General features: G+C 38.4%; 2 protein-coding genes across 14 annotated transcripts in view; both read left to right on the plus strand.

The window, feature by feature from the left end:
• RGS6 (regulator of G protein signaling 6) overlaps positions 1–26,347 on the plus strand; it is a 579,647-nt gene that overhangs the window by 389,413 nt on the left and 163,887 nt on the right. For all 13 annotated transcript variants that reach the window (XM_038545148.1, XM_038545144.1, XM_038545146.1 and 10 more), the window contains one exon: positions 6,489–6,588. In XM_038545148.1, coding sequence (XP_038401076.1) covers positions 6,489–6,588 — 100 coding nt within the window. The remainder of the gene's footprint in view (positions 1–6,488; positions 6,589–26,347) is intronic.
• On the plus strand, positions 10,345–12,228 carry LOC119876502 (RNA-binding motif protein, X chromosome-like). The gene has a single exon (XM_038545158.1). The coding sequence runs from the start codon at positions 10,486–10,488 to the stop codon at positions 11,659–11,661; it is 1,176 nt and encodes a 391-aa protein (XP_038401086.1). The 5' UTR covers positions 10,345–10,485; the 3' UTR covers positions 11,662–12,228.

Genomic DNA, 26,347 nt, shown 5'->3' on the forward strand with positions numbered 1-26,347 from the left:
TATAAATATTGAATCACTATGTTGTACATCTGAAACTAGTATAATATTGTATGTCAATTATTCTTCAATTTAAAAAAGGAATAGAATAGCACTCGTGTCATTCATATAATTATTCATCAGCAAATATTTACTGAGCACCTACTATTAGGATTAAATGATCAGAAAAATAGTCAAATGGGAAAAGCAAGCACAAGTTAAAGTGATAATTGATATAGAGAAAAGACAGAGGGTCCTAACAGACCTTATAACAGAACAAGCACTGAGAAACCATAGACAGATTTTAAGCAGGGGAGTTAAAGGATGAATTTTTTCCTTTAAGGATATCACACAAGCTACAATATGGAGAACAGATCAGAGAGGAGTCAGGCCTGCCCGGTCATCCTTTATGAATGTTCTTTAATACAGGATCTTTGTGGCGGACAATGTTATTTGGTGAACCCAACCCTGTTTTTATTCCCCCTCTCCCATGCTTCCATGTGGTATGGAGGCTGGATAAACTGAATACCCTTTGCCCAGCTCCCTTTACCATGCAACATGCTCTGGCCAATGAGACTAGAGCACAGATCTCTTGGCCTCTTCTGGGAAGGTGTGTGCTTCTACCAACACTCTGCCCTTCTTCCTGCCTTTCTTCTTGTTGTCAAAGGTAGAAGTGATGCCTAGAGCTGAGGCCACTCTCTGGCAAGCACGAGGGAAAGGCCAAGATGATGATTCACATAGAATTGCATAACCCCAGTAATGCTATCAGCCATCCATGCACACATTGCTTGTTATGTGGGAAAAATAATTCCCAATGTTTAGAGGTTGGATTTTTTTTTTAACTTTTATCAAAAGTATTTCAGGCTGATACAATGATTCAGAAGTAAGTTTAACTGAAAATAAATTAACAGGCATTTCAGTCACTGTCATAGCTAGCACAAGGACTCTGAGGATTCCCCTCCTGCTGTTGAAATCACCATCTTTTGAATGGGATGGTGAAAGAGGGAGGGGGGGTTCCCCTTTTTGATGACCTCTGAAAGTAGTATTCCTTAGTGTTTCACTGTCAAGCTCTTTTGAGCCTGTACTTGGCTCCGCTGCCACATCCTTAACTTTGAACCCCGATGCCAGAATCTTTCTGAACTGTATTAGTCCACAATGAAAGGGAACAGACTTTTACCCACTTCTGTAACTGTAGAAACTAAAATTGTGCCTGGCACTTTGTAGGCGCTCAATAAATGTCCACTAACCCGGTAAGTGAAGCTGAGTACATTTATAAGTTGAAAATAGCAAAGTGCTATGTTTTTAAAAATAAAAATGAAAAATAGCCTGATCTTATGGAACACATATGGGGACAGAGCATGCTCAGTGAAGCATACACATTTTGGATTAAGAAATATGATTATCATTTGCCAGCTCTGATTCCTGCCTCTGGGCTGATAAGATGTGTCCAAAGAGTCATTTTCACTCATTCATAGACACCAAAACAGAAAGGGTCTTTAATGAAATGCAGGAGCTGGAATGACAGGCATTAGTGGCGAGAAATAGGCAATTGATTGCAAAGTCAAGATGAAACGCTTCAATAGAAAAGACCTTCACGCCTGAGGCATACTTTTTTGCTAAAATTGTTGTGGGTATATATATATATTTTTAATAATGGCAATATAGTTTTCCTATTCTTGAAGTTTTTTAATCTTCCACTGAGGAAAAATTGGAGGAGCTAAATAAATCAGTTCATTGGATAATTAATTTACACAAACAAAACTAATATTGGCCTTTTGTCATTTCTGTTGGGAGTGTCATCTGTATAAGCAGAGATGAGCAGGCAAGGAACTGATCAGTAAGGAACAGTGTCAGGGCCTCTTTAGATCATGTCTCTGTCTGGCTTCTAATGCCGTTTGTCCAAAATGATTTCTGAAAACGCCAAAACTTCCCGGTCCTGCTGTGCACATCACCTTGCACCTCAGCCCAGGGAAGAGTTCTGTATGGAGCCATCTGGCCAATGGGCAGCAGGGAGAATGGAAAGCCAGAGACGTGATTGCCTGTCCTGTCCTTTTCTTGCAGACACAGCCTTACATTTGTCAAGTCAGGGAAAGTTCTTGTGTCTTAGAACTAGAAATCTTAGTTTAGCCATCAGGCCTATCACTGTAGAGATGAGGGCACTATATCCAGAGAGGTTAAGTAACTTGTCCAAGGTTGACACAGCAAATCAGTGAAGCTGAGGCTAGCCTTTCTCCTGGGCCTCAGACCAGTGTTCCTCCTGCAGTCCTGCTTCGGCCTCACTTTGTGGAAAGGTGGTTGCTTCTCCCCACTCCTCTTACACACCACAGTTATATCAGTGAATTATGTCTACTGTCTCATGATATTCCTCAATTCAAAGGAAACCCACCCTATAGTGTAACGGTTCCCATTTTCCCTGCTCTTTGGAAGAATGTTCTACGTGCATGTCAGTGCTGAGTCTTGAGCTCCTTTGTAGGAGGGTGTCCTGGTTGTTGGGACTCATCCAGGCAGAACCGGATGAGTTGGTCAAGGAGCTTTTCTGCATTACTTGCTGTCAAATAACAGCCATGTCTATTGATTGGCACAGGGAAATTTAGGTCCAACATTCTCCCTAATGATACAGAGCTTCATATTAAAGGATGTCAAGAAGTTGATGTCGCTCTTCTTTAGGAACAAAAGGTGTCTGAAGTTAGATGGGACTGAATAACCAAGAAAATATAAATAGACACCTTCCTATCTCCCCAGTCCCCACCCAGGAGCTGTGATCCACCATAGAAGATAAATCTTGCCAAGTCTCTGGGACAAAGGAAGAAAAAACACAGAGCAGCTAGGCATCAGCAGTCATTGGACCAAAATAAATTCTGAGACGGTTGATAATCTGATTATCTGGATCAATTTCTCTGTTTCCTTCTCCACCCCCTTAGGACTGAGCTGAACTTCCCCTTCAATGCAAACAGTATTAGGTGCCTTGCATCTGAAGAGCATGTCAGCAGACACTGGTCAAAAATAAGAGGAATCTTGGATTTGATGGAGTTTGGACATTAGAGTCAGGAAGACTTGGACAAGAATTTGGACTTTGCCACTTACTAGCCATTTGTCCTTGGATAAATCTAACCTTCTGAGCCTAAATTTCAAGATCTTTACTAAGTAACTTTTAAGACTGAGAAATTAATTAGATAATTTATTTAAAATAATACTGGGGACAGTGTTGATCATTTGTAGATGTTCTGAAAATATTTGCCATTATAATTTATATAGCCTCCTGGGATCCCACTCTGGATTTTTTGGTAGGTCTGTACTCTCAGCATCTCACCAGAAAACTTGACCAAAAAAAAAAAAAAATCAGAAGCAGTATTATTAGCTGATGTTGCAGAGGACCATGCTCCAGAATCAAACTCAGCTATCACAAATTTTCCTGACACAACAGAATGGGCTAAGACGAGTATAGGCCCTAAGAATTTTTTAAGTAAATTGTGGATGGTATTATTGGAATTTCTGCATTCTTAAAAAGCATTGAATTTTAGGATACCCCACCTCTGGATTCTTGATTCTTATTACTAAGTGTTTGTGTGGCTTCAGCAATTTTTGATAGGTGCATTTATTTTAGAGCCCTGCTGTGTCAGTAAGCTATCGCCACAATTTTTCTGGATAGTAAACCACCCAAACTCAGGGCCATATAACAATAAACTCATGAGTGTGCAGATCAACTAAGGTTTGACCTATCTGGCTGTAGGTTGGGTCCCTTCTGATCTAGATGTCTCTCATCCTCCTTGCGACAACTATCTGATATAGGAATGCAGGAGAAGAGGGTGAGCATGACCATGCAGGTACATTGAAGGCCTCTGCTAACCTCACGTTCAGTATCCTCCCATTAGCCAGGCAAGTCACATGGCCAAGCCCAAAGGTCAAGGGGCAGACTCATGGATTTGGATAAATATTAATACTATGGAGAAGTCAAGAATTGGGGACCAATGAACATTCTTCCACATTTCTGGTGTTGTAAACTATTGCTGCAATGTAATTCCCTTTCTGGTCCCTTAAGGGTGTTGTCTTTTTGACCTGGCTATAACCTCTGATAAATAATATACCTCATACATCTTGGCATATTGTGAGCCCACATGAGAAGATAGGTAGGTATTCTTAAATAAATATGTCCTTTTAAGATTTGGTGTTGGGATGAAATGACTTCATAGAGCATGGAAGAAAAGAACTGTGGAGCATGCCTCTGCACAGCCAGTCCTTCAATCCAGCCCACATCAGCAGGGAATGGTAATTACTATCATCTAATGGCAAGTCAAGAGTGTAACTGAATTGAAATATTGGCTTCCCTCCAATTCCCAATGATTTTGAGTCCATTCTATAAAAAGCATCAATGTAACTGATACATGTGGGTTCAGATAGCACACCAGATCAAAAGCATAGATTACTTTGAAAATATGACCATTTTTTCTAGGAATAACTCTTCTTGACTATTTGTAAGGAATACTCAGACTACTCTAAATCATTGGGCTGAGGTGAGGGGCAGTAAGGCAGGGCAGTAGCTGAGACGGTAACATGAATGTGGATGAAAAATCTTCTTATCCTGTCACTTACCAGAATGTAGGTCTTCAGAGAATAACCTTTATTCTTAGCATGATATATTCATCTACTCCCTAAAGGGCCAGGAGCTTAAGATTCTTTCTCATTATCACTACTTCTCGGAAAAACCCAGAAATAACCAGAGGAAAGTGGTCTTCCTGCTTGGCTACTTTTCTGGGAATCTTATTGAAGGCAGCACAGCTCAGGGGTTAGAAACCTGAGCTCTGAAGTCTGTGGCTGTGTTTAAACTCAACTGGGTAGCTGTGTGACTTTGAGAAGGTTGCTTAACCTCTGTGGTGGTCATTGGGGCTGTTCACAGATGGTCAGTTTCCCTTTCCTCCTGGCACCCAAAAGACTCAACCCCCTGGCTCCTTTGTAGTTGGGTGGTGCCATGTAACTAGTTCTAGCCAAAGAATTGTGAGCAAAGGTGTTGTATATAGGGTTTCTTGGCTACAACATTTGACAATCAATGCAAGATTCTCCAGAATTCTCTCTTGTCCCTCTAGCACAATGATGAGCAACATTCAAGATGGTGACCATTCCATCAACCTGGGTCACAGAATAACTACAATGAGCAGAAGCCCCCTGGTGACCTGTGATAGACTTGAAGCATGAGAAAGAAATAAACTTGTTTGTACCCAGCCATTATGATTTTGAGGGTTATTTGTTACAATAACCTGATCTACCCTGGTTTGATATGTGAAAAGTGAGGGTAACATAGAATCTAGATTATGAAATAATCATGAAAATTAAGTAGGTTAATATATGTACGATATTGTGCCACATAGTAAATTCTTAATATAGTTTATCTATTGTATTTAATTAAGTAATTTTGCATTCTAACTAGTCTCTAATGAGTTATTTATATCTTTCAAGTAAGTTGCTGTGTGATTTTGAGAAATTCAACCTCAAATTGCAATACTAGTATGTTAGACTAGATGAGCTAGAGTTTTAAATCTCTAGACTTAAAGTTATGTGCATCTTTTATGGAAATACTCAGAGGACCCATCCTGGTGTTTCACAAATATTCTGTTGAGTAGGGGAACAAGATATGTGATAAAACTAAACATCATTTTCTCCCTTTTCCCAGTTGCTCCCTACCCCCAACTTCCCAAACAATAAGATCTATGTCCTTGTCAAAGATTGTTCTGTATTCTATTCTGAAACTTTCTGCCCAGGAAATTACATCTGGCCTGTAAATTCTTAGCTACAAATTGATTTCCCAATTTATGCACCTATATTCTTAGTAATCCATCTTCTCTCTTGGTTCTGTATTCAACATAAATACATAATATATTGTTTTATTAATAAAATCTCACTGGCTTCAAGCCACAGCCCACCATGGTCTTTCTTTTGGCAGTATGGTCTTCTTTAGTCCAAAAGGAGTTCCGCTTTAATCCTGGCTCAAAGTGACCACGCTCACACCACCGCAACCAACCACTGAAACCTGTCCTCCAATTTCTCTGGATCAGAACTTTCCACATCTTGATTTACAGTATTTATTTTTTTCTCCTTTGTGATACTGTCTGGATCCTACACTGGTCCCAAAGGCCACATAGCTCATATTGTTCAGCCTATATATAAACCAAATGTGGGAAAGAGGAGGAATCTCATTGCATACATATTGACTTCCATGTTGGAATCAGTTCATTAGGAATCCTAATATTTTTCCCTCCTTACCTTCTTGATCTAGGAGTCTTTAGACCATGCTTTATGTTCCTGTATATAACCTCATGACCTCCCCACCCACCTCTAGTGCTTGGTTTATTATAGATCCTGCTACTGTGTTTATTGACTGTCTAGGTGGAGGACTTTTTTTTATATCTATTGTTCATATATATTCATACATGTTCATTTTGGGAGGAAGTGACATTTCTTTATCCTCTTTCAGAGGATTACTTTATGGGAGGAAGTGACATTTCTTTATTCGCTTTCAGATTGAAGATATCATTACGAAGATGCAAGATGACAAGACAGGTGGTGTGCCCATCAGAACAGTTAAGAGCTTTCTCTCCAAAATTCCCAGTGTTGTCACAGGTAAACATTGTCCTTTTGAGTGTTGGTGGCAATAGGAGAAGGCTGCTAAAAAGAGTTGTGTAGTCTTGATTGTTTCCTGGAATGTGTCTAAGAATTTGTGAATAGTAAAAACGATACATTCAATGTGCTTCTTAATGTAAAATTCTGGTCATGGTTTCTGAAAGCTACTCTTTGCCACTGATTCAGAATGGTCTTACCATGACCAACCCTTCTATGTACAGGTTGAGGCTTCTGGAAAAAAACAAACTCATTAGTGAACTGGATAGCCCATCAGTAACTTGGCCTATGAGATATACACAAGCACAGATATATTAAAGAAAGTACTTTAGTTATAACAAGCTTTAAGAAAGTCTTACGTACAAATTCTACAAAATGCTTGTATTTTAAGTTTTTAAACTCATTATACTTGAACTTTTGAAAGAAGTGATTTTAGAATATTTTCTGCATTACTTTGAGTACTTTGTATATATTGTATGCTCAGACATTAAAAAAATTAACTATGAGATGTGGCAAACACATGGGTATAGTTTCAAGTATAATATTAAAATGGGCCACCTGTGCCTACCACCTTTGCTTCCTAAATAACATTTCATCAGTATCTTAGAGCCCCTCTGAACCTAATGGATGACATCTGCCTCCCTTTCGGTTATAAGTAATCACTATCTACTTTTTATCCTAATCAGTTTCTTTTCTTCATAATTTTACCACATGGGTGTGTGTCCCTTTTATCTAAACTAAAAAACAAATAAATTAAAATGAAATTTTAGGTAGTTTTCTCATTATCAAAATATAGCTATTTCCTTCCCAAATTATAGAATAATTAAAATAAAAAATAAAAAATACTAACAATACCAAGTGCCAGTGAGGCTATAGAGCAACTGGAACTCACACATTGCTGGGAGAAAGGTAAAATGCAGCTACTCTGGAAATTTCTTATAATGTTAGACAAATGCTTACCATCTAACCCAAAATCCCACTCCTTTGGTATTTATCCGAGAGAAATGAAAACATGCATTCAGACGAAAACTTGTAAATATATATGACAACTTTATTTATAATCTCCAAAGCCTGAACACAACCCAAATGCCCTTCAATGGGTGAATGAACAAACTGTGGTAGACCCATCTTCATCAATGAAAAGGAGTGAATCATTGATATAGGAACTAACTTAGATGAACCTCAAAATTATTTTTCTGAGTGAAAGAAGCCAATCTCAAAATATTACATGCTATATGATTCCATTTATATAACATTCTAAAAAAGCCCAAAACTATAGTGATGGAGAATGGATCAGTAGTTGCCAAAGATTGAGAGCTGGGGGAGCATATGACTATAAAGAGGTCACACAAAGGAGTTTTATAAGGTTACAGTGGAACTATTTTGTATCCTGATTGTGGTGGTGGTAGTGACATCTATACATAGGTCAAAATTCATAGAATAGCACACCAAAAAAAAAAAAAGGCTAATATTAGTATGTTACCTTAAAAAATAAATACACTCAACTGAGGTACCCATAAGTATCCTAAATCATTATTCAGACTGTCACTGTTTGAACTCGGGTACCAAATAGATCTGGATAATGAAGGATCATTGTATTGTTAGTATGCTCTAATTTTGAAATTTATATAAATGAAATTATAATATTGGCTGTGATATATTTTTCATAAACTTCTGGATTTTGCTTGATAAAATGTTTATGATTTTTTTTAAATGTTTATGATTTTTAAATCTATTTTCATGGGAAGATTAGTTTGTTGTTTTTCTTACCCTTGTTGCTGGCTTGGTTATCAAATTTATGGTAGACTACTAAGATGAACCATGGAGTATATTTCTTTTGTTGATATTGTGGTTGTTCTCTGAAAAAAATTTTCTCTTTAATCTAGATTTTAGGTGTTTAGTTTCAATTATTTTATTTATTTTTTATTTTTAGAAATTCCATCTGGTTCTTTTTCCAATATACTTAGTCATTCATTCAACACATATCTATTGAGTGTTTACTATTTTCTAAGTGTTACTAGGCAGTGGGGATTCAGAAAAAGTAAATGAAACAAATCAAAATGTCTGTTCATGGAATTATAGATTCTAGTGGAGGAGACAACAAAATAAATAAGGAAAATTTGCAAGATTTGAGGTAGTGATAAAAGCCGAAGAGAAAAATAAAGTGCAAAAGGGGGATAGTATCACAACTTTGGAACAGATGGCCAAAGAAGAATTCTCTGGCCAGGTAACATTTGAGTAAAAATGGAAGAGAGATGAAGGATTGAGTCACATGGATATTGAGGGGAAAGAGCATTCCAGAAACCAAGTCCTAAATCTCCAAGGCAGGCATGTTCTGGAGTATAAAAATCAGGTAGAAAAACAACAATAGCAACAACAGAAGGAACAGCTAGAGATGAAGAGGAAAATCAGGAGGACATGGTTTCTTGGATGCCACAGTTTCTAGAAAGGAAGAATAGTGTGATCTACTGTGTCAAAAGCTGTTGCTAATCAAGTAAGATAAGCACTGAGAATCAACCATTGAGTGTAGCAACAATTGAATTCCACTGCTGACCTTGATAAGTGCACATTCCATGAAGCATTTGGGGGAAGGGGTGCAAAAAGCCTTATTGTAGTGGGTTCAAGTAAGAATGGGAGGAGGGTGATTTGAGGTAGTGAGTATAATTAATCTTTGAAGGAGTTTTCCTTAAAAAGAAGAAATATAGCAGGATCTAGAGGGGTAAGTAAATAGAGTCAGGACATGTAGGTTTTTTAAGTAATATGAAAGTGACAGTACGCTCATATGATGATGGTGATGACTCAGTAGGGAGGGGAAAATGCTGCAGGAGAAAGGAAAAATTTAAGAAGCAATATCAATGAATAGGTAAGAGATGGAATCTGGTGCTCTTTAGTTGGGTGGCTCTAGCTAGAAACATGTACAATTTATTCATAAAAGGAGGAGTAAAGGCACAGTAGATGAACCAAGTTACAAATAAGCATGGTGATGTGGTGGGAGCTTGTAAGAGTCTCCTTCTAATTGTTTCTATTTTCATAGTAATTTGGAAAGGAAAGAAGGTAGAGATGTCAGGTTTGAGAAGAGATCAGAAGCTGTGACTTAGTCATTTAGGGGTATAAAGAGGTTGTCTGGACTAAAGAAATAGAGTTTTGGCTGTGAGGTAGCATTAAGGACCCTCTTGAGATTATTAATATTTATGAATTTAAAGAGAGGCTATTCTTTCTCCATCCACATTTAGCTCTCTGGACTTGGATATGTATCAGGTAGAAAGCTGGACTTAATTAAAGCTATAGCAAGTATGAGAGTATAATAAATCAAGAGAGAGGGAAGAGAGTGACTGAAATGATTGACCATTAAATTTTAACTGAGTAAGGAAGAAAGTGAAAGATGAGATGCATGAGCAATAGCAAAAAGTAGTGATGACCATGAACTGAAAGTCCAGTAGAAAAGGAGTTTTGGAATTGGAGACCAAAGTAAGAGAAGTAGAAATGTAGGGAGTGGTGATTGGATACTAGAATGTTTGAAATTGGGATTATGAAGGGGTTTCAATGTGTTGGTGGTCACTAGATAAGAGGTAGGTATGACCATGGAAATAAATGATTGAGATGGGATAGAAGGCAAAATCATTAAAAGAGAGGAGGTCAAGGAACTAAGGGGCCATGATTTGGGAAGGCTGAGCTATGTAAATATTGAAATCACTATTGGGGGATAATAAGAGAGGGAGATTGTGAGTCTGTGGTTAAAATCTTCATGGAAGGGGTTGCGCAGTAGTGCTAGCGGTTTCCCTCTTCCGCTCTCAGAGCCGGTGGCTCTCACTCGTGCTGAGCTGCTACGAAGCCCCTGCCGGCGAGCTCGTAGGAGCTTGGAACGGTCGTCACCCCTCCGACTCTCACCAGGGGGAAAAAATGGTTGAAGCAGATCGCCCAGGAAAGCTTTTCATTGGTGGCCTCAATACGGAAACAAATGAAAAAGCCCTTGAAGCAGTATTTGGCAAATATGGACGAATAGTGGAAGTTCTATTGATGAAAGATCGTGAAACCAACAAATCAAGAGGATTTGCTTTTGTCACCTTTGAGAGCCCAGCAGACGCTAAGGATGCAGCCAGAGACATGAATGGAAAGTCCTTAGATGGAAAAGCCATCAAGGTAGAACAAGCCACAAAACCATCATTTGAAAGTGGTAGACGTGGACCACCTCCACCTCCAAGAAGCAGAGGCCCTCCAAGAGGTCTTAGAGGCGGAAGAGGAGGAAGTGGAGGAACCAGGGGACCTCCTTCACGTGGAGGGCACATGGATGACGGTGGCTATTCCATGAATTTTAACATGAGTTCTTCCAGGGGACCACTTCCAGTAAAAAGAGGACCACCACCACGAAGTGGTGGTCCTCCTCCTAAAAGATCTGCCCCTTCAGGACCAGTTCGCAGCAGCAGTGGAATGGGAGGAAGAGCTCCTGTGTCACGCGGAAGAGATAGTTATGGAGGCCCACCTCGAAGGGAACCCCTGCCCTCTCGTAGAGATGTGTATTTGTCCCCAAGAGATGATGGATATTCTACTAAAGACAGCTATTCAAGCAGAGATTACCCAAGTTCTCGTGATACAAGAGATTATGCACCACCACCAAGAGATTATACTTACCGTGATTATGGTCATTCCAGTTCACGTGATGACTACCCATCAAGAGGCTATAGTGATAGAGATGGCTATGGTCGTGATCGTGACTATTCAGATCATCCAAGTGGAGGTTCCTACAGAGATTCATATGAGAGTTATGGTAACTCACGTAGTGCTCCACCTACACGAGGGCCCGTGCCATCTTATGGTGGAAGCAGTCGCTATGATGATTACAGCAGCTCACGTGACGGATATGGTGGAAGTCGAGACAGTTACTCAAGCAGCCGAAGTGATCTCTACTCAAGTGGTCGTGATCGGGTTGGCAGACAAGAAAGAGGGCTTCCCCCTTCTATGGAAAGGGGGTACCCTCCTCCACGTGATTCCTACAGCAGTTCAAGCCGCGGAGCACCAAGAGGTGGTGGCCGTGGAGGAAGCCGATCTGATAGAGGGGGAGGCAGAAGCAGATATTAAAAACAAAACAAAACTTTGGACCAAAATCCCCGTTCAAAGAAAACAAACAAAAAAGTGGAACCTTTTCTGTCATAACTACCCAAGGACTACTAAAAGGAAAAATTGTGTTACCTTTTTTAAATTTCCTGTTAAGTTCCCCTTCCATAATTTTTATGTTCTTGTGAGGGAAAAAAGTAAAACCTGTTTAATCTTATTTGACTTTATGACATTGCTTTCAATAAGCAAATGTTAAATGTGTTAAGACTTGACTTGTGTACTAGTGTTGTAATTTTTCAAGTTAAAAGTGTCCCTAAAGGCCACTTCCTATATCTGATTTTTCCCAGTAAATGAGGCAAAGCAATTCTAAGACCTTCCACAAACATCTAGCCTTCTAAAATGGAGAGGTGAATCCTTCTGCCTATACAAACAAGCTAGCTATTAGAGGGTGGTCGGGGTATGCTACTCTTAGGATTTCAGAGTGTCTTCAAACTGAAATCTCAATGTTCTCAGTAATGAAAAACCTGAGATCAGATGCTTATGTAAGGAAAGTGCTATTCACCCAGTAAATCCAAAAAAGCAAATGGATAATGCTGGCCATATTTTGCCTTTCTGACATTTCCTTGGGAATCTACAAGAACCTCCCCTATCCCCTCCCCCAATAAGACCATTTAAGTGTGTGTTAAGCAACTACAGAATACTAAATAAAAAGTTTGGCCAAAACCAAAAAAAAAAAAAAAAAAAAAAAAAAAAAAAAAATCTTCATGGAAGGAGAGACAGAGACCTAGGCATCAGTAGATGACTTTCACAAATAAGAGTTATAGGTGGTTTAGGGGGATCCCTGGGTGGCTCAGTGGTTCAGCGCCTGCCTTTGGCCCAGGGTGTGATCCTGGAGTCCCGGGATCAAGTCCCACATCGGGCTCCCGGGATGGAGCCTGCTTCTCCCTCTGCCTGTGTCTCTGCCTCCTCTCTCTCTCTCTATGTCTATCATGAATGAATAAATAAATAAAATCTTTAAAAAAAAAAGAGTTATAGGTGGTTTAACCTGATGTTATGAGAGTTTTTGGAGAAGAGGCAGGGAATGAAGACAGTCTAAAAGAAGACATGAGAAGCTAGGGCATTGCTTACCTGCCTTCAAAACCATGGTGTGTACAGCATGGGAGAAAAAATAGCCACCACCTCAGAGGGCTGCAGAGAACCAGAGCCACCAGGGAAGAATAAGAAGATGAAGGGAATATTAATTGAAAAGGATGAAGATATGAAAAATTTTGCTTATGACTGACCATGAGTTCCAGAGGGCAAATTTCAGGAAATGGTACATACATAACTTGGGTAATAAATGTCCACAGTTTGCTATGTACCAGGCACTAGAGTAGTCATAGGAGATGTAAAGATAAATAAAAACCCAATCTCTACTTTTCAAAAGGTGTTAATCTAATGAGAGAAACAGTCACAGGCAGACCAATAATTACATGAGCAATGTGTTATGACAGAAAATGAACAAAGTCCAGAAGAAAGAATCATGTGTTTTTCTTGAGTAGGTCTAGAACATTTCTCTGAAGTTGTGTATTATTTTTCTATTGCTGTGTAACCAGCTACCACAAATTATAGTGATTTTTTTATTTCTCGTGATCTTGATTCTATGAATTAATGATCTAGCCAGTTCTGCTAGTCTTACCCTTGAGGCCCTAGTCATCTGATGGTTGAGTGGAGACTAGAGGTCTATGATGGCCTTACTCATTTGTTTGGCAGCAGTGCTTACTCCTAGATGGGGCTGCAGTTCCCCTCTGTGTCCCCTTGTATCACCCTGCAAGTTATACTGAGCTTCTTCATGGTCTGATGATCTCAAGTTTAAGGATTCTTAAGGCCTAAGCTCCAGAACTCATGCAATGTTAAGTACATGCAATCTGTTCTTCAAAGCAGATCACAAGACCAGCCTAGATTGGGGAGGCTGGGGAAACCAACTCCTACCTTCTGGTGTAGAAGTAGAATGTCACACTGACATAGGGAGATATGATTCCTTAGAGGCCGTTATTATAATGATCTACTACATGAAATAATTTTAGAACTGGATCTTAAACACAAATTGAAAATGGGGGAAGGTCATTCCAGGCAGAGAAAATAGACTTTTCATGGGCCCAAATGCATGAAAAGTATGCCAGGTTGTAGCAAAGATGAGGTCATTTATGTATGTGTGTATGTGTTTGAAAAGAGGAGCACATTGGCCAAACACCCAGAGGAATTAAAAGGATATGAGACTTAACCTTCAAAACAGATTATAGGGGCACCTGGGTGGCTCAGTTGGTTAAGTGTCTGCATTCAGCTCAGATCATGATCTCAGGGTCCTGGGATTGAGCCCCACATCAGGCTCCCTGCTCAGTAGAGGAGCCTACTTTTCCCTCTCCCTCTGCCACTCCCCCTGCTTTTGCTCTCTCGCTCTCTCTGTCAAATAAATCAAATACATAAATACATAAATGAAATATTTTTTAAAAATAACAGATTATAAAGGAACTTGACTTATAGACTTTATCCCTAAGGTAATTGTTGTAAATAGGAGGGGCATCACATCCAATGTTAGAAACAGGAAGAGACAGGGAGCATGAAAACTGGTTAGGGAATCTTTATTTTTTTTTTTTTTTTTTTTTATTTTTTTTTTTTAAAAGCATGTTTTAAACATATTTTTTAAATTTTTATTTATTTATGATAGAGAGAGAGAGAGAGAGAGAGAGAGGCAGAGACACAGGCAGAGGGAGAAGCAGGCTCCACGCACCGGGAGCCTGATGTGGGATTCGATCCCGGGTCTCCAGGATCGCGCCCTGGGCCAAAGGCAGGCGCTAAACCGCTGCGCCACCCAGGGATCCCTGGTTAGGGAATCTTTAGATGAGGGAGTCTAAGCAGGAAATAAGGAGCCACAGTATCAACCGGAACCACAGCTTTAGAGCCACACCTCATTTAATCTTCCCAAAAATCCTGTAAGGTAAGAAGTGTTATTATCTCCATTGTACAGGGGAGGAACCCACTAATTTAAGAGCCTAAGTTACTTTTCCAAGGTCACACAACTAGTCAATCACAGGACCTCTGCCTCCAGCGCCCTCTATGGAAGTAGAATGACTGTAAGATTCCAGACATCTGAGAGAAAGCTACAATATAGAATTGATAGGACTTGGTGACTAGATGTGGGGCAAAGGGGGACTCATTCAAAATACGATCCCAGTTAACATGATGGATCGAATATATTCATCTTTTTCTTTTTTGAAACTCCATAAAAATGATAATAAAGGATTTTTTAAAGATAAAATCCCAAAGTTGGAAGCCATTACTATAACATTCCAACGTGAAAAGTAAACATCTTTGGATTAAATAGCCTCCAAAAGATAGTCCAATACAAAAGACAATCAATGCCTCACTCTCAAGATGTGCAGATATGTGAGATCCCCATGGAGAACTATTTCCCAACACAGGAGACAGTAACAACAAAAATTAGGGATCTGAAAAACAAATGGGTATATGGTAGCTGGCACAGCTCTGAGGCAATCTACCATCACTAGTCAGTGGAGAAAGCTGAAAAACACCTCTATTTATGTGATGAAGTCCTCAAAAGGCTCAGACACTAGTAGTTCTATCTAGTTAGAATGCATTTTGCCAACATACTTTCTGTTTAACCACCACTGCATGGGCCAGTCACTAACTCAGTGTCTACTACTGAGCACTTTCAGGTCCCACACTGCCAGCACAGCTCAGGCTGGAGTTGAGGTTGCTCCTAACACTAGTCAAACTCCAGGACAAAAGATAAATCTCATGCTCAACCTGTTCAAGGTAGCAAACATGACATTCAGCCAGCACCTGCTGTGACACAGGGAACAGTTAGCAATTGGAATATAGGAACCTCAGTTGGCAATGCCAACAAGCACAGAAGAACTTAAGTCTGCACCAGTGGATACTCAGCAGCCACAGACTGAAACAGAATTTAGCTGTAATATTGTCACATGGAGCCACAGTCGTAGCCAGACCCAGTCCCATGAGCAGTATTGTTTAAACCCATAGCCAGAGTGCTAGCACCAACACAGCAGCCCCAAGCTCTTCACCTCCATCAACGTCCTCTAGAGAAAAATCTAGGATGATATTTCAGGAAAACATTATACCTCCTCGCCCTCCTAAAGTTGCTGGTATTAGAGTAGAGACTACATCCAGAAAAAATCTAGATTGCTGAGACCTTCTGGTATGAAACCCAAGGTGGAAATCCATGAATATATGACCACTCTGCTACCGTGCCAATGGAGATTGTATGTACAGAGCAGTAATCAGCACACACTGTAGCCTTTTCTCCCACTCAGCACCTCCATCCATCTTTCTAACCTTTAGTGAAATAGTCAATCACCCATCACAAACCAGCAGATACTCTTTCACACATTTAGGGAGTTTTGTCACCAACATTGAAGTTTCGCCTCCATGGGCAACAACTACTCCTAACATTCTTCTGTATTAGGACCCCAGTTCCTCAGTAAAGATCAAATGGTAAAGATTTAAAATGATGAATGAAATGAGGCTGCTACTCAGTGTCTACTGTTGAGCACTATCATTCCCATACTACCAGCACAGCTCAGGCCAGAGTTGAGGTTGCCCTTAACACCAGTTTTATCCAGGACAAAAGATAAATCCAACACAGTGTTTCTATCACTTATATTGATGGACAATAAACTGTCCATACCTAAATGTGACCCGACCCACCAACTGAATAAAATAGAAAGTGACTTCCATGGGAGAGGGAAGGAAGATGGAGACAAATAGTACAATAATGAGTGTCCTGTGGTGAAAGCTAAAATGTATGAGATTCCTCCAAAAGACTGTATTGATGAGGGCATGTAAGTTGTGTCCCAGGGCATCCAAGACCCCATCACTGAGAGAAGCTCTAGAAAGCTACTGATCACCACTTTCTCAGAGGCATGGTGAAAACCATAGATGAGAATACCATTAATCTGAATGTATCCCTGCTAGAAGGCCCATCTCTGTGCTGTCCAGCAGCTACCCTGAGTTGAGAATCTCACCAACTTATCCAAATCATCCCAAAGATAGAGAAGAATCAACTGTTAGTGACCTACGCCAAATAAATAATACATGGGAATATGCAGATGTGTATGTTTGTAATAGATCAAATGAGTGGGTCTGGGTGAGAGATTCCAAACTAAAGGTTCTAGAGTATAAGGAAAACATCCCATATAAAGAATGCATTTACCAAAAAAAAAAAAAAATCAACGTTGAAATAAAGGAAAATATACAGACTCAGTAAATAGACTGAAAAAAGAATTTGTGAGGCATAAGGGTATTGGTGATGGGAAGATGGAACACTGAAACAAAGAAAGCTTTCTGGAATTCACAGGTGACATTAAAAGGATCCATGACATCCAGTGACACAAAAAGATCAGAGTTAAGTGGACGTTATTTCTTTCAGATGATTCCCTTTGAAACAGGCTTTATGGTACATTTGTTTACAACTTTTCTAATGTGTTGATATCTGTCAAATGAAACTAGTGACACAAGAGGTGGTAGGCATTTCTTGATCTTCCATCTTACAAATTAAATTTATCTGGTTAATTCATGCAGGACCCACAGAGAGCCTGTGGCAGAAAGTACCTATTTGGATCATTTATGCTGAAAATAAAACATTTTCCTATCATATTACTCTGTTCTTTTTTTTTCTCTAGCCTTTATATATTTGACCTAACTTTATTGGTCACATCTTTATTAATAATTATTATTTAATAAAAATAAATATAATTTCAAATTCCAATACAGTTAACATACAGTGTTATATTAATTTTAGGTGTACAATATAGTGATTTAACAACTCTATGCATTAAGATAAGTGTACTCTTAATCTCCTTCACCTATTTCATCCATTCCCCTTCATCCTCCCCTCTGATAATCATCTATTTGTTCGCTAGAGTTAAGAGTCTGTTTGGGGTTTGTCTCTTTTTTTTTCCTTTGTTCATTTGTTTTGTTTCTTAAATTCCACATATGATTGAAATCATGTGGTATTTGTCTTACTCTGACTTATTTTGCTTAGCATTATACTCTCTAGATCTTCATTCACGTCATTGCAAATGGAAAGATTTCATTTTCTTTTATGGCTGAGTAATATTCCATTATATATATACATATAAAATATATATATAGTATATATGTGTGTGTATATATATATACCACTTCTTCTTTATCCATTTATCAATCAATGGCTACTTCCTTAATTTGGCTATTGTAACTAATGCTGCAGTAAATATGGGAGTGCATCCTTTTAAATTAGTGTTTTTGTACTTTTAGGGTAAGTACCCAGTAGTGTGATTACTGGATCATACTTTAATTCTATTTTTACTTTTTTGAGGAAACTTCATACTGTTTTCCACAATGGCTACACTAGTTTGCATTTTCACCAACAGTGCAAGAGGGTTCTTTGTTCTCCACATCCTGGCTGGCACTTGTTTCCTGTGTTTTTTGTCTTAACCATTCTGACAAGAGTGAGGTGCTATCTCACTGCAGTTTTTATTTGCATCTCCCTTGATTAGTGATGTCGAGCATCCTCTCATGTGTCATGTCTTCTTTGGAGAAATGTCTGTTCATGTCTTCTGCCCACATATAATTGGATTATTTGTTGTTTTGGTGTTGACTTGTATCAGTTCTTTATATATTTTGGATATTAACTTTTTATTGGATATGTCATTTGCAAATACCTTCTCCCATTCCAAATAAGTTGTCTTTTAGTTTTGCTGATTTTTTTTCTGTGAAGCTTTATATTTTGATGTAGTCCCAAATGTCCATTTTTGCTTTTGTTTCCCTCACCTCAAGAGACCTATCTAGAAAAATGTTGCTCAGCACTATGTCAGAGACATTACTACCTGTGCTCTCTTCTGGGATTTTTATGGTTTCAGGTCTCATATTTAGGTCCTTAATTCATTTTGTGTTTATTTTTATGTACAGTGTAAGAAAATAGTTCAGCTTCATTCTTTTGCATGTAACTATCCACAGTTTTCCCAACACCATTTGTTGAAGAGACTGTCTTTTCCCCCATTGCATATTCTTGCCTCCTTTGTTGAAGATTAATTGACCATATAATTGTGGGTTTATTTCTGGGCTCTCTGTTCAATTCTATTGATTTATGTGTCTCATGTTGTGCCAGTACCATACTGTTTGGGCTTTGTAGTATAACTTGAAACTGGAATTATTCTACCTTCAGCTTTGTTTTTCTTTTCCAAGATTGCTTTGACTATTCAGGGTCTCTTGTGTCTCCATATAAATTTTAGGATTGATTGTTCTCGTTCTGTGGAAAATGCTGTTGGTATTTTGATAGAGACTGCATTGTCTGTAAATTGCTTTTGGTAGTATGGACATTTTAACAATATTTGTTCTTCCAATCCATAAGCATGGAATAGCTTTCCATTTGTTTGTGTCATCTTCACTTCACTTCCTTCATCAATGTTTTATAGTTTTCAGAGTACAAGTCTTTCACCTCCTTGATTTATTTCTAGGTATTTTATTTTTTTTGTTGCTGTTGTAAATGGGATTTTTTTCTTAATTTTTCTTCCTGCTGCTTCATTACTAGTGTATAAAAATGCAAAGAATTTCTGTAATATTGATACAAATCCTGAGACCTTACTGAATTTGTTTATCAGTTCTAATAGTTTTTGGTGGAGTCTTTAGGGTTCCCTATATATGGTATCATATCATCTGCAAATAGTGAAAGTTTTACTTCTTCCATATCAATTTGGATGCCTTTTATTCCTTTTTCATTTTTTAAATAGTTTATTTATTTGTTCATGAAAGACACAGAGAGAGAGAGGCAGAGACATAGGCAGAGGGAGAAGTCGATGTGGGACTTGATTCTTGGACCAGGGATCATCCCTTGAGCTGAAGATAGATGCTCAACTTCTGAGCTACCCAGGCATTCCTCCTTTTTCTTGTCTGATTGCTGTAGCTAGGACTTCCAGTACTATGTTGAATAAAAATGTTGAGAGTAGACATCCTTGTTTTATTCCTGATCCTAGGGGAAAAGCTCTGTTTTTCACCATTGAGTATGCTGTTAGCTGTGAGTTTTCCATTTATGGCCTTTATTATATTGAGATGTATGCCCTCTAAAATAAATAAATTTAATAAAAATAAAAGACCTTTATTGCTCTAACCCTATTAGACTTTACCCAGTATAAAAACTTGAAGAAGTTTCAGGTTTAGAAGAGAAGACACAGGATCAGTATTAAGCATGTTGAGTTGGAGGTTTTGAAAGGATATTTAGGCAGTGTTATCCAGGAGACAGTTGGAAAAGAGGAAATGTCTGGGGGGACATTTTCTATAAGAGATTTGAGTTTAGGAATCATCTGATCCTAAGTGGCAGGGGATTTCAGTGATGTGATGATGGACCCCTAAAATTTGTATATCTTCATGTATAGGTTATATGCCAGTCTATCCTCTATCTAGTCTGAGATAAAGCACCCCCATATTCTGTAATTTTGAATTTGAAATTTTCCTACTGAGGTGAGAAAATTATCTTAACCTCTCAGACAAAAACTCATGTACAAATTCATAGATGCTGCTAGGATGAAGAAAGTGAAGGGATGACCATTGGCTTACTGTAAGTTAGACTTTTTTTTTTTTTTTTTTTTTTTTTTTAAGAGAGAGAGAGAAAGCATGAGCAGGAGGGAAGGGCAATGGGAGAAAGGAAATCTTAAGAGGCTCCATGTCCAATGCACAGAGCCCAATGCAGGGCTTGATCTCATGTCCCCGAGATCATGACCTGAGCTGAAACCAAGAGTCAGATGCTTAACCAACTGAGTCACCCAGGTGCCCTGTGTGTTAGACATCTTGGGTTTGGGAAGGTCAGCCCAGAGAGTAAATATCCTGAGAAAGAGAATGAATATGTTTAGAAGAAAAAGAGCAAACATAAGAGATAGCCATTAGAATACAATCCCTCCCTAGGAAGTGAAAAATTAAGAGCTATAAGAGATGAGGCTTGAAAATAAATGACCCTCAGGGAACACAGATAGAGAATAGGAGAGAGAAAAAGTAGTGAAGAAAAGTGAAAATAGAACCCAAGATCAAAAGCCAAAGCTCATTGACTTTTGGGGGCAAGGTTCATTTGTAAGAAAGAAAAATAATACTAGCCTATCTCACCTTCCAGAGGCTTGGTATTTCTAAGCAAAGTGGACACAGAAAGGGCACCTCGTGATCACCTTAACCACTCCCTCTTCAGGACAGCAGAGCAGCATCCTTGGGTCCTCCTTTTTGAATAATAAGTAGGTAACAAAGATGGTTGGAGTTAACATGGTGAGGTTTCTGAGTTTCCAACTTCTAGCCTGCCAGTCCTATCTACTCCCCACTTGCCCTGCATGTGACAGACACATCCTGGGCCGAATGCCTGCCAACTCCAGGAAACCAGCCAGATTGCAAGGCCTTGCCCAGCTGTCATAGACAGTCATTCCAGGATAGTTCTCTGTCACTTAAATGTCATGAGGAATTTTCCAGGGATTTCAAAGTTTAGTTTCTCCTAGTCCACCCTCAGCAACACAATTTCCTAGCATGTAAGAGCCATAAGATTCATCTAGTCTCACTTATTTGCAGACAGGAAAATTGAGTCCCAGAGACATGATGTAATGTGCCCAGAAATCACACAGCTTGCTAGGGACTCAACAAGATAGGACCTCGATTTCATACTAACTTTGCAATGCTGTTTCCACTACTTTATGCAAAAAAATTATAGACTCTTGAATTATAATAGTTTAGATGACTTATGTATTCCCCGTGAACATGAGAATCACTTGGGTAACTTGTTAAAAATATAGATCCCAGGGCCTCCCCAGGGGCCTGGGGTCTATTTTTACCCTCTGCCCAGATTATCTAATACAACCTGTCTGAATTTGGGAATCAGTACAACCACTGCATTCCTGCCAAATGCTCTCCATTCTCTGCTTTAATGGCTGCCAATGATGAATATCATCATCTCTTATTCATCTTTGGACAACTTTGACCTTTAGAAACTTCTTCCTTATAATGGGTAGAAACTTATCCACCTCCCCATAGCTTCAATCCATTAGTCCCAATTTTTACCTCTTTATCACAGTCAGAGAATAAAGTAATGAATTTGATTAAAAGTGCATCCACCTAGCTCTTCCTTATGAATTTTTATTATACAAATAATTTTCAGATTATACACTAGGTATATACATGTAGTTTAACTCTGCTTATCTCAACACATTTCCCCATATGTGCATTTCTGTCTCTTTTTATAGTCTACAAATTTATTTATTTTTTTAAAGATTTTATTTATTTATTCATGAGAGACACACACAGAGAGAAGCAGAGACATAGGCAGAGGGAGAAGCAGGATCCACACAGGGAGCCCGATGTGGGACTCGATCCCCAGGACTCCAGCATCACCCCCTCAGCCGGAAGGCAGGCGCTTAACCACTGAACCACCCAGGTATCCCTACAAATTTATTTTTAATGGCTTTATGTTGAAATAAAGATTTTAAAGTGTTTTCCTTATGGCTTCTTAGCAGTACGGTCTGGGTAAAAGAATCTTGGGCTATACACTGCTTCAGTGACTTGAGCTGGTAAATGTGTGAACTTTGACCTTCTTTGGGCCTCAGTTTCCTCATCTGTTAATTAATAATTTGGGATTAAACAACATCTGTGGTCCATGTTGGCTCTGCTTTTCTGCAATTCTTCACCAGATGTATATGAAGGCCTGTCTGAAGTTACTGCTTTCCACTTGGTGCTTTTGATATTCTGACTGAATATACTCCTGGGTTAAACTAGGCCATCAATATTCTCTTAAACTGTGATACTTACAGATGAGAATGTAAGAGAATATGGTTAGGAAACTTGAGAGGTACCCCCAAATTAATCAACTTTCTTGATCTTTGTTACTCTCTTTCTGCTCCTATATCATCAAGAGGAAGGGGGAACTTAAAAAAAAGACTCAAAAAAAGAGATAATCTGTTGGGTGCCATGGCAGGCTTAATAGTAGTGTCCAAAGATATTAATGGTATCCGTGATAAAGGGTGTTTACCTATGTGATTAAGTTAAGGATCTTGAGGTGGGGAGATTATCTCAGATAATCTTGTGGGTGGACCCTGAATGCATACACAGATATCCTTATAGAAGAGAGTCAGAGAAAGATTTGACACAGACAAAAGAGGAGAAAGTCACATGATGACTGAGTCAGATTGCAGTGATGTGACCAAAATCAAGGAATGGGCCAAGGACCAGAACTCCCCTAGAGCCTCCAGAAGTAGTATGCCTCTACCAACCCCTTGGTTTTGGCCCAGTGAACCTGGTTTCATACTTTTGACCTCCAGATATAGTAGAATAAATCTCTTTTATTCTATGCTGCAAAGTTTGCAGTGGTTTGTTATAGCATCCATAAAGAACTAACACTGCCAAAATTGTACTAAACATATTGTAGCATGAAGAAAATGACAGAGTATGTGATGTCATAGAAGGCTGGGATGTTATTAATTGAAAAAAAAGGGCACAAGTTTATAAACAATTTCTTTCAAAGTTTAGTGGAAAATATAAATTATAATATTAGTCCTGAAAGCGAACTGCACTGACATGTACTTATATTGTATAATTACTCAATGAATAATTAATTAGCTTAAATTACTTCATAATGCTATAATACAAATTTTATTTGCCCAAGTCTCAATGTAGATACCTTTTATATATCCTATTTCTGTTATTCCTGCATTTGTAATTAATTATATTAAATCAATTAGTAGTATATACATATAATTTATTTTTAATTAGCATTCCAGAATTTATACATATGTATATACTATTCCCTTCAGTGACCTTGAAGAGTGGCATATTTATTTTAAGAATGCTGTCATTGCTTTATTTCCAGAATTTCTCTCTGATAAGAGGTTTTAAAGCTTTATAATTTAAGTATCTTCAACAGAAACAAAGCCATAAATCCATATCCATAAATATATGCATACACACATACATATTGTCAAAATAGATTTTCAGTTTTCTGCTTTGGAGAATAGGGAACTAACTAGTCTACTCAAACCAACTGGCTGAGAGCAATGCTGAAATCTGAAGGAAAAAAATAAACTTGATATTATTGTAGAGTTAATGAGAGAATGAAGAATTACTGGGCCAAGATTCATGATGATATGAAAATCCATAGATGTAATCCTGGCTCAGGGGACTATTTTTGCCATGGAGAAATTTGACAATCCAAAGAGGCAATGACAAAGCTGAGCAGTGCTTTTAATAACATAATGGAATAAAGACAACTAAAATTGGAGCTGAGAGACCACTGAAGATGGGCATTCTGGTAAATTCAGCACTCTTTGAATTGAGATCCTGAAAGGCTAAAAGTGAAGTGGAAATATTCAATCTCCACACAGACTGAAGGCCAGCTCCCAGTAATTGACACAGACCACAAAAATCTAACTGCTTGATGAAAAGTGATCCCAGGTTGTTTGTGCCCCTTGGCACTGGGAAGAAGCAGTTAACTTTATTCTAGTCCTCCAATTATTTCTACCAATGACTTTCCAAATATAAAGTTGGTATGCAATCAAAGATAACCAGGCACATAAGGAGACAACATGAATGAGAGCTGGTAGAAACAACAGATGACGGAAACAATCTCGAAGGAGCTCCAGACTGAAATTACCAGACACTAACTTTCAAATAATTGTCATGACTATGTTCAAGGAGATAGAGAGCAAAAAGGAAAATTTCAGCAAGGAACTGCAAACCATAAAAAACAAACAAAAAAATTCTTAGAACATCTTTTTTTAAAAAAGATTTTATTGGGGATCCCTGGGTGGTGCAGCGGTTTGGCGCCTGCCTTTGGCCCAGGGCATGATCCTGGAGACCTGGGATCGAGTCCCACATCAGGCTCCCTGCATGGAGCCTGCTTCTCCCTCTGCCTATGTCTCTGCCTCTCTCTCTCTCTCTCTCCCTCTCTCTCTGTGTGACTATCATAAATAAATAAAATTTAAAAAAAAAAGATTTTATTTATTTATGCATGAGAGACACAAAGAGAGGCAGAGACATAGGTAGAGGGAGAAGCAGGCTCCCTGGAGGAAGCCTGATGTGGGACTTGATCCCAGGACCTGGGATCACAACCTGAGCTAAAGACAGATGCTCAACCACCGGGTGTCCCTCATAGAACATTTTTTGTGGATTGTGGCTGAAAAGAGAATCATTGGACTAGAAGTTCATTCAGGAAAAAAGAAAGAAGAAGAAGGCAGAAAGTGAACAGGATTTAAAATTGGGAAGAAAGGGTAAAAGGCATAGAATATATGAGAAAGTGAAACAAATGTTTAATGGAGTCTTAACATATAGAAGAGAGAATAAGGCAGAAACAATATTTGAAGATAAATTAACTGAGAAACTTTCCAAAACTAAAAAAAAATAAAAATAAAAATAAACCAGCTCACACATTCAGAAAGCCAAATAATCCTCAAAAAAACAAAAATCTACACCTAGATAAATTCAGGAAAATTACAGAAAACCAAAGACAAAGAAAGATACAAATTATAAAGACAGCAAGAGGGGAAAAAAACTAACTTTAAAAAAGTAACAATTAGAACAACAGCTAGTTTTTCTTGAGAAACATGGATACTGAAAGGCAATACACTGAAAGCAAATAATTGTCAATCTAAAATGCTGTATGTAGCAAAATTATCTTTATGCCAACAAATTTAACAGCTTAGATAAAAGGTAAAAATTCCTTGAACACAAATTACCAAAAATGACAAATAGAGAATCTTAAAATTATATAGAACCCTACCTGCTTAAAGGAATTGAATTCATAGTTGAAAATGTCCCCACAAACAAACAATCAAGCTAATTGACTTCCTAGGGAAATCGAATTAAAGATTTAGAGGAAGAAATACCAGTTCTACATTGAGAAGGTAAGAATACTTCGCGGCTTATTTTCTGAAGCCAAGATTATTCTGGTACCCAAAATAGACCAAGATATTGCAAGAAAACTATAGTCCAATGTCTCTCATGAAAATAAATGCAAGATCTTAAAATATTAGCAAATTTGAATCAAGCAATATATCTAAGTCAGAGGTTGGCAAATTTTTCCTGTAAACACCATGTAGCAAATACTTCAAGCTTTGTGAACCATACAGTCTTTGTTAGAATTTTTTTAAAAGATTTTTAAATTTTATTTATTTGACACAGAGAGAGAGAGTGCATTCATGAGCAGGAGGGGTAGCAGAGGGAGAGGGAGAGGCAGGCTCTCTACTGAGCAGAGAGCCAATGCAGGGCTTGATCTCAGGACCCTGGAATCATGACCTGAGCCAAACACCTAACCGAGCCATCCAGGCACCCCCTCCTTGTTACAATTAATTCAATTCTGCCATTGTAATGAGAAAGCAGCCATAGATAATATGCAAATGAGTAGGCCTGGCTGTATTCCCATGCAACTATATTTACAAAAATAGATGGAAGGCTGTAGTTTGCCTCTGGTTGTCTTAGGTGTATCTCATGAACAATATATGAGCAAAAGAAGGCAGAAACAAAAGGATATATGGTATACAATTTCATTTACATAAAATTCAAGAAACAAACTATGGAATGATAGTATTGAGGGATATAGAATAGGTAGTAAAAGTTACAAGAAAAGTATGGAAGTGACCACCATTTATCTTGAAGGGGCAGGGAATGTATCATGATTGAGACAATACATCTGGAG

This window comes from Canis lupus, chromosome 8 (assembly GCF_011100685.1).
Source record: "Canis lupus familiaris isolate Mischka breed German Shepherd chromosome 8, alternate assembly UU_Cfam_GSD_1.0, whole genome shotgun sequence".
In the NCBI taxonomy this organism is placed as follows: Eukaryota; Metazoa; Chordata; class Mammalia; order Carnivora; family Canidae; genus Canis; species Canis lupus.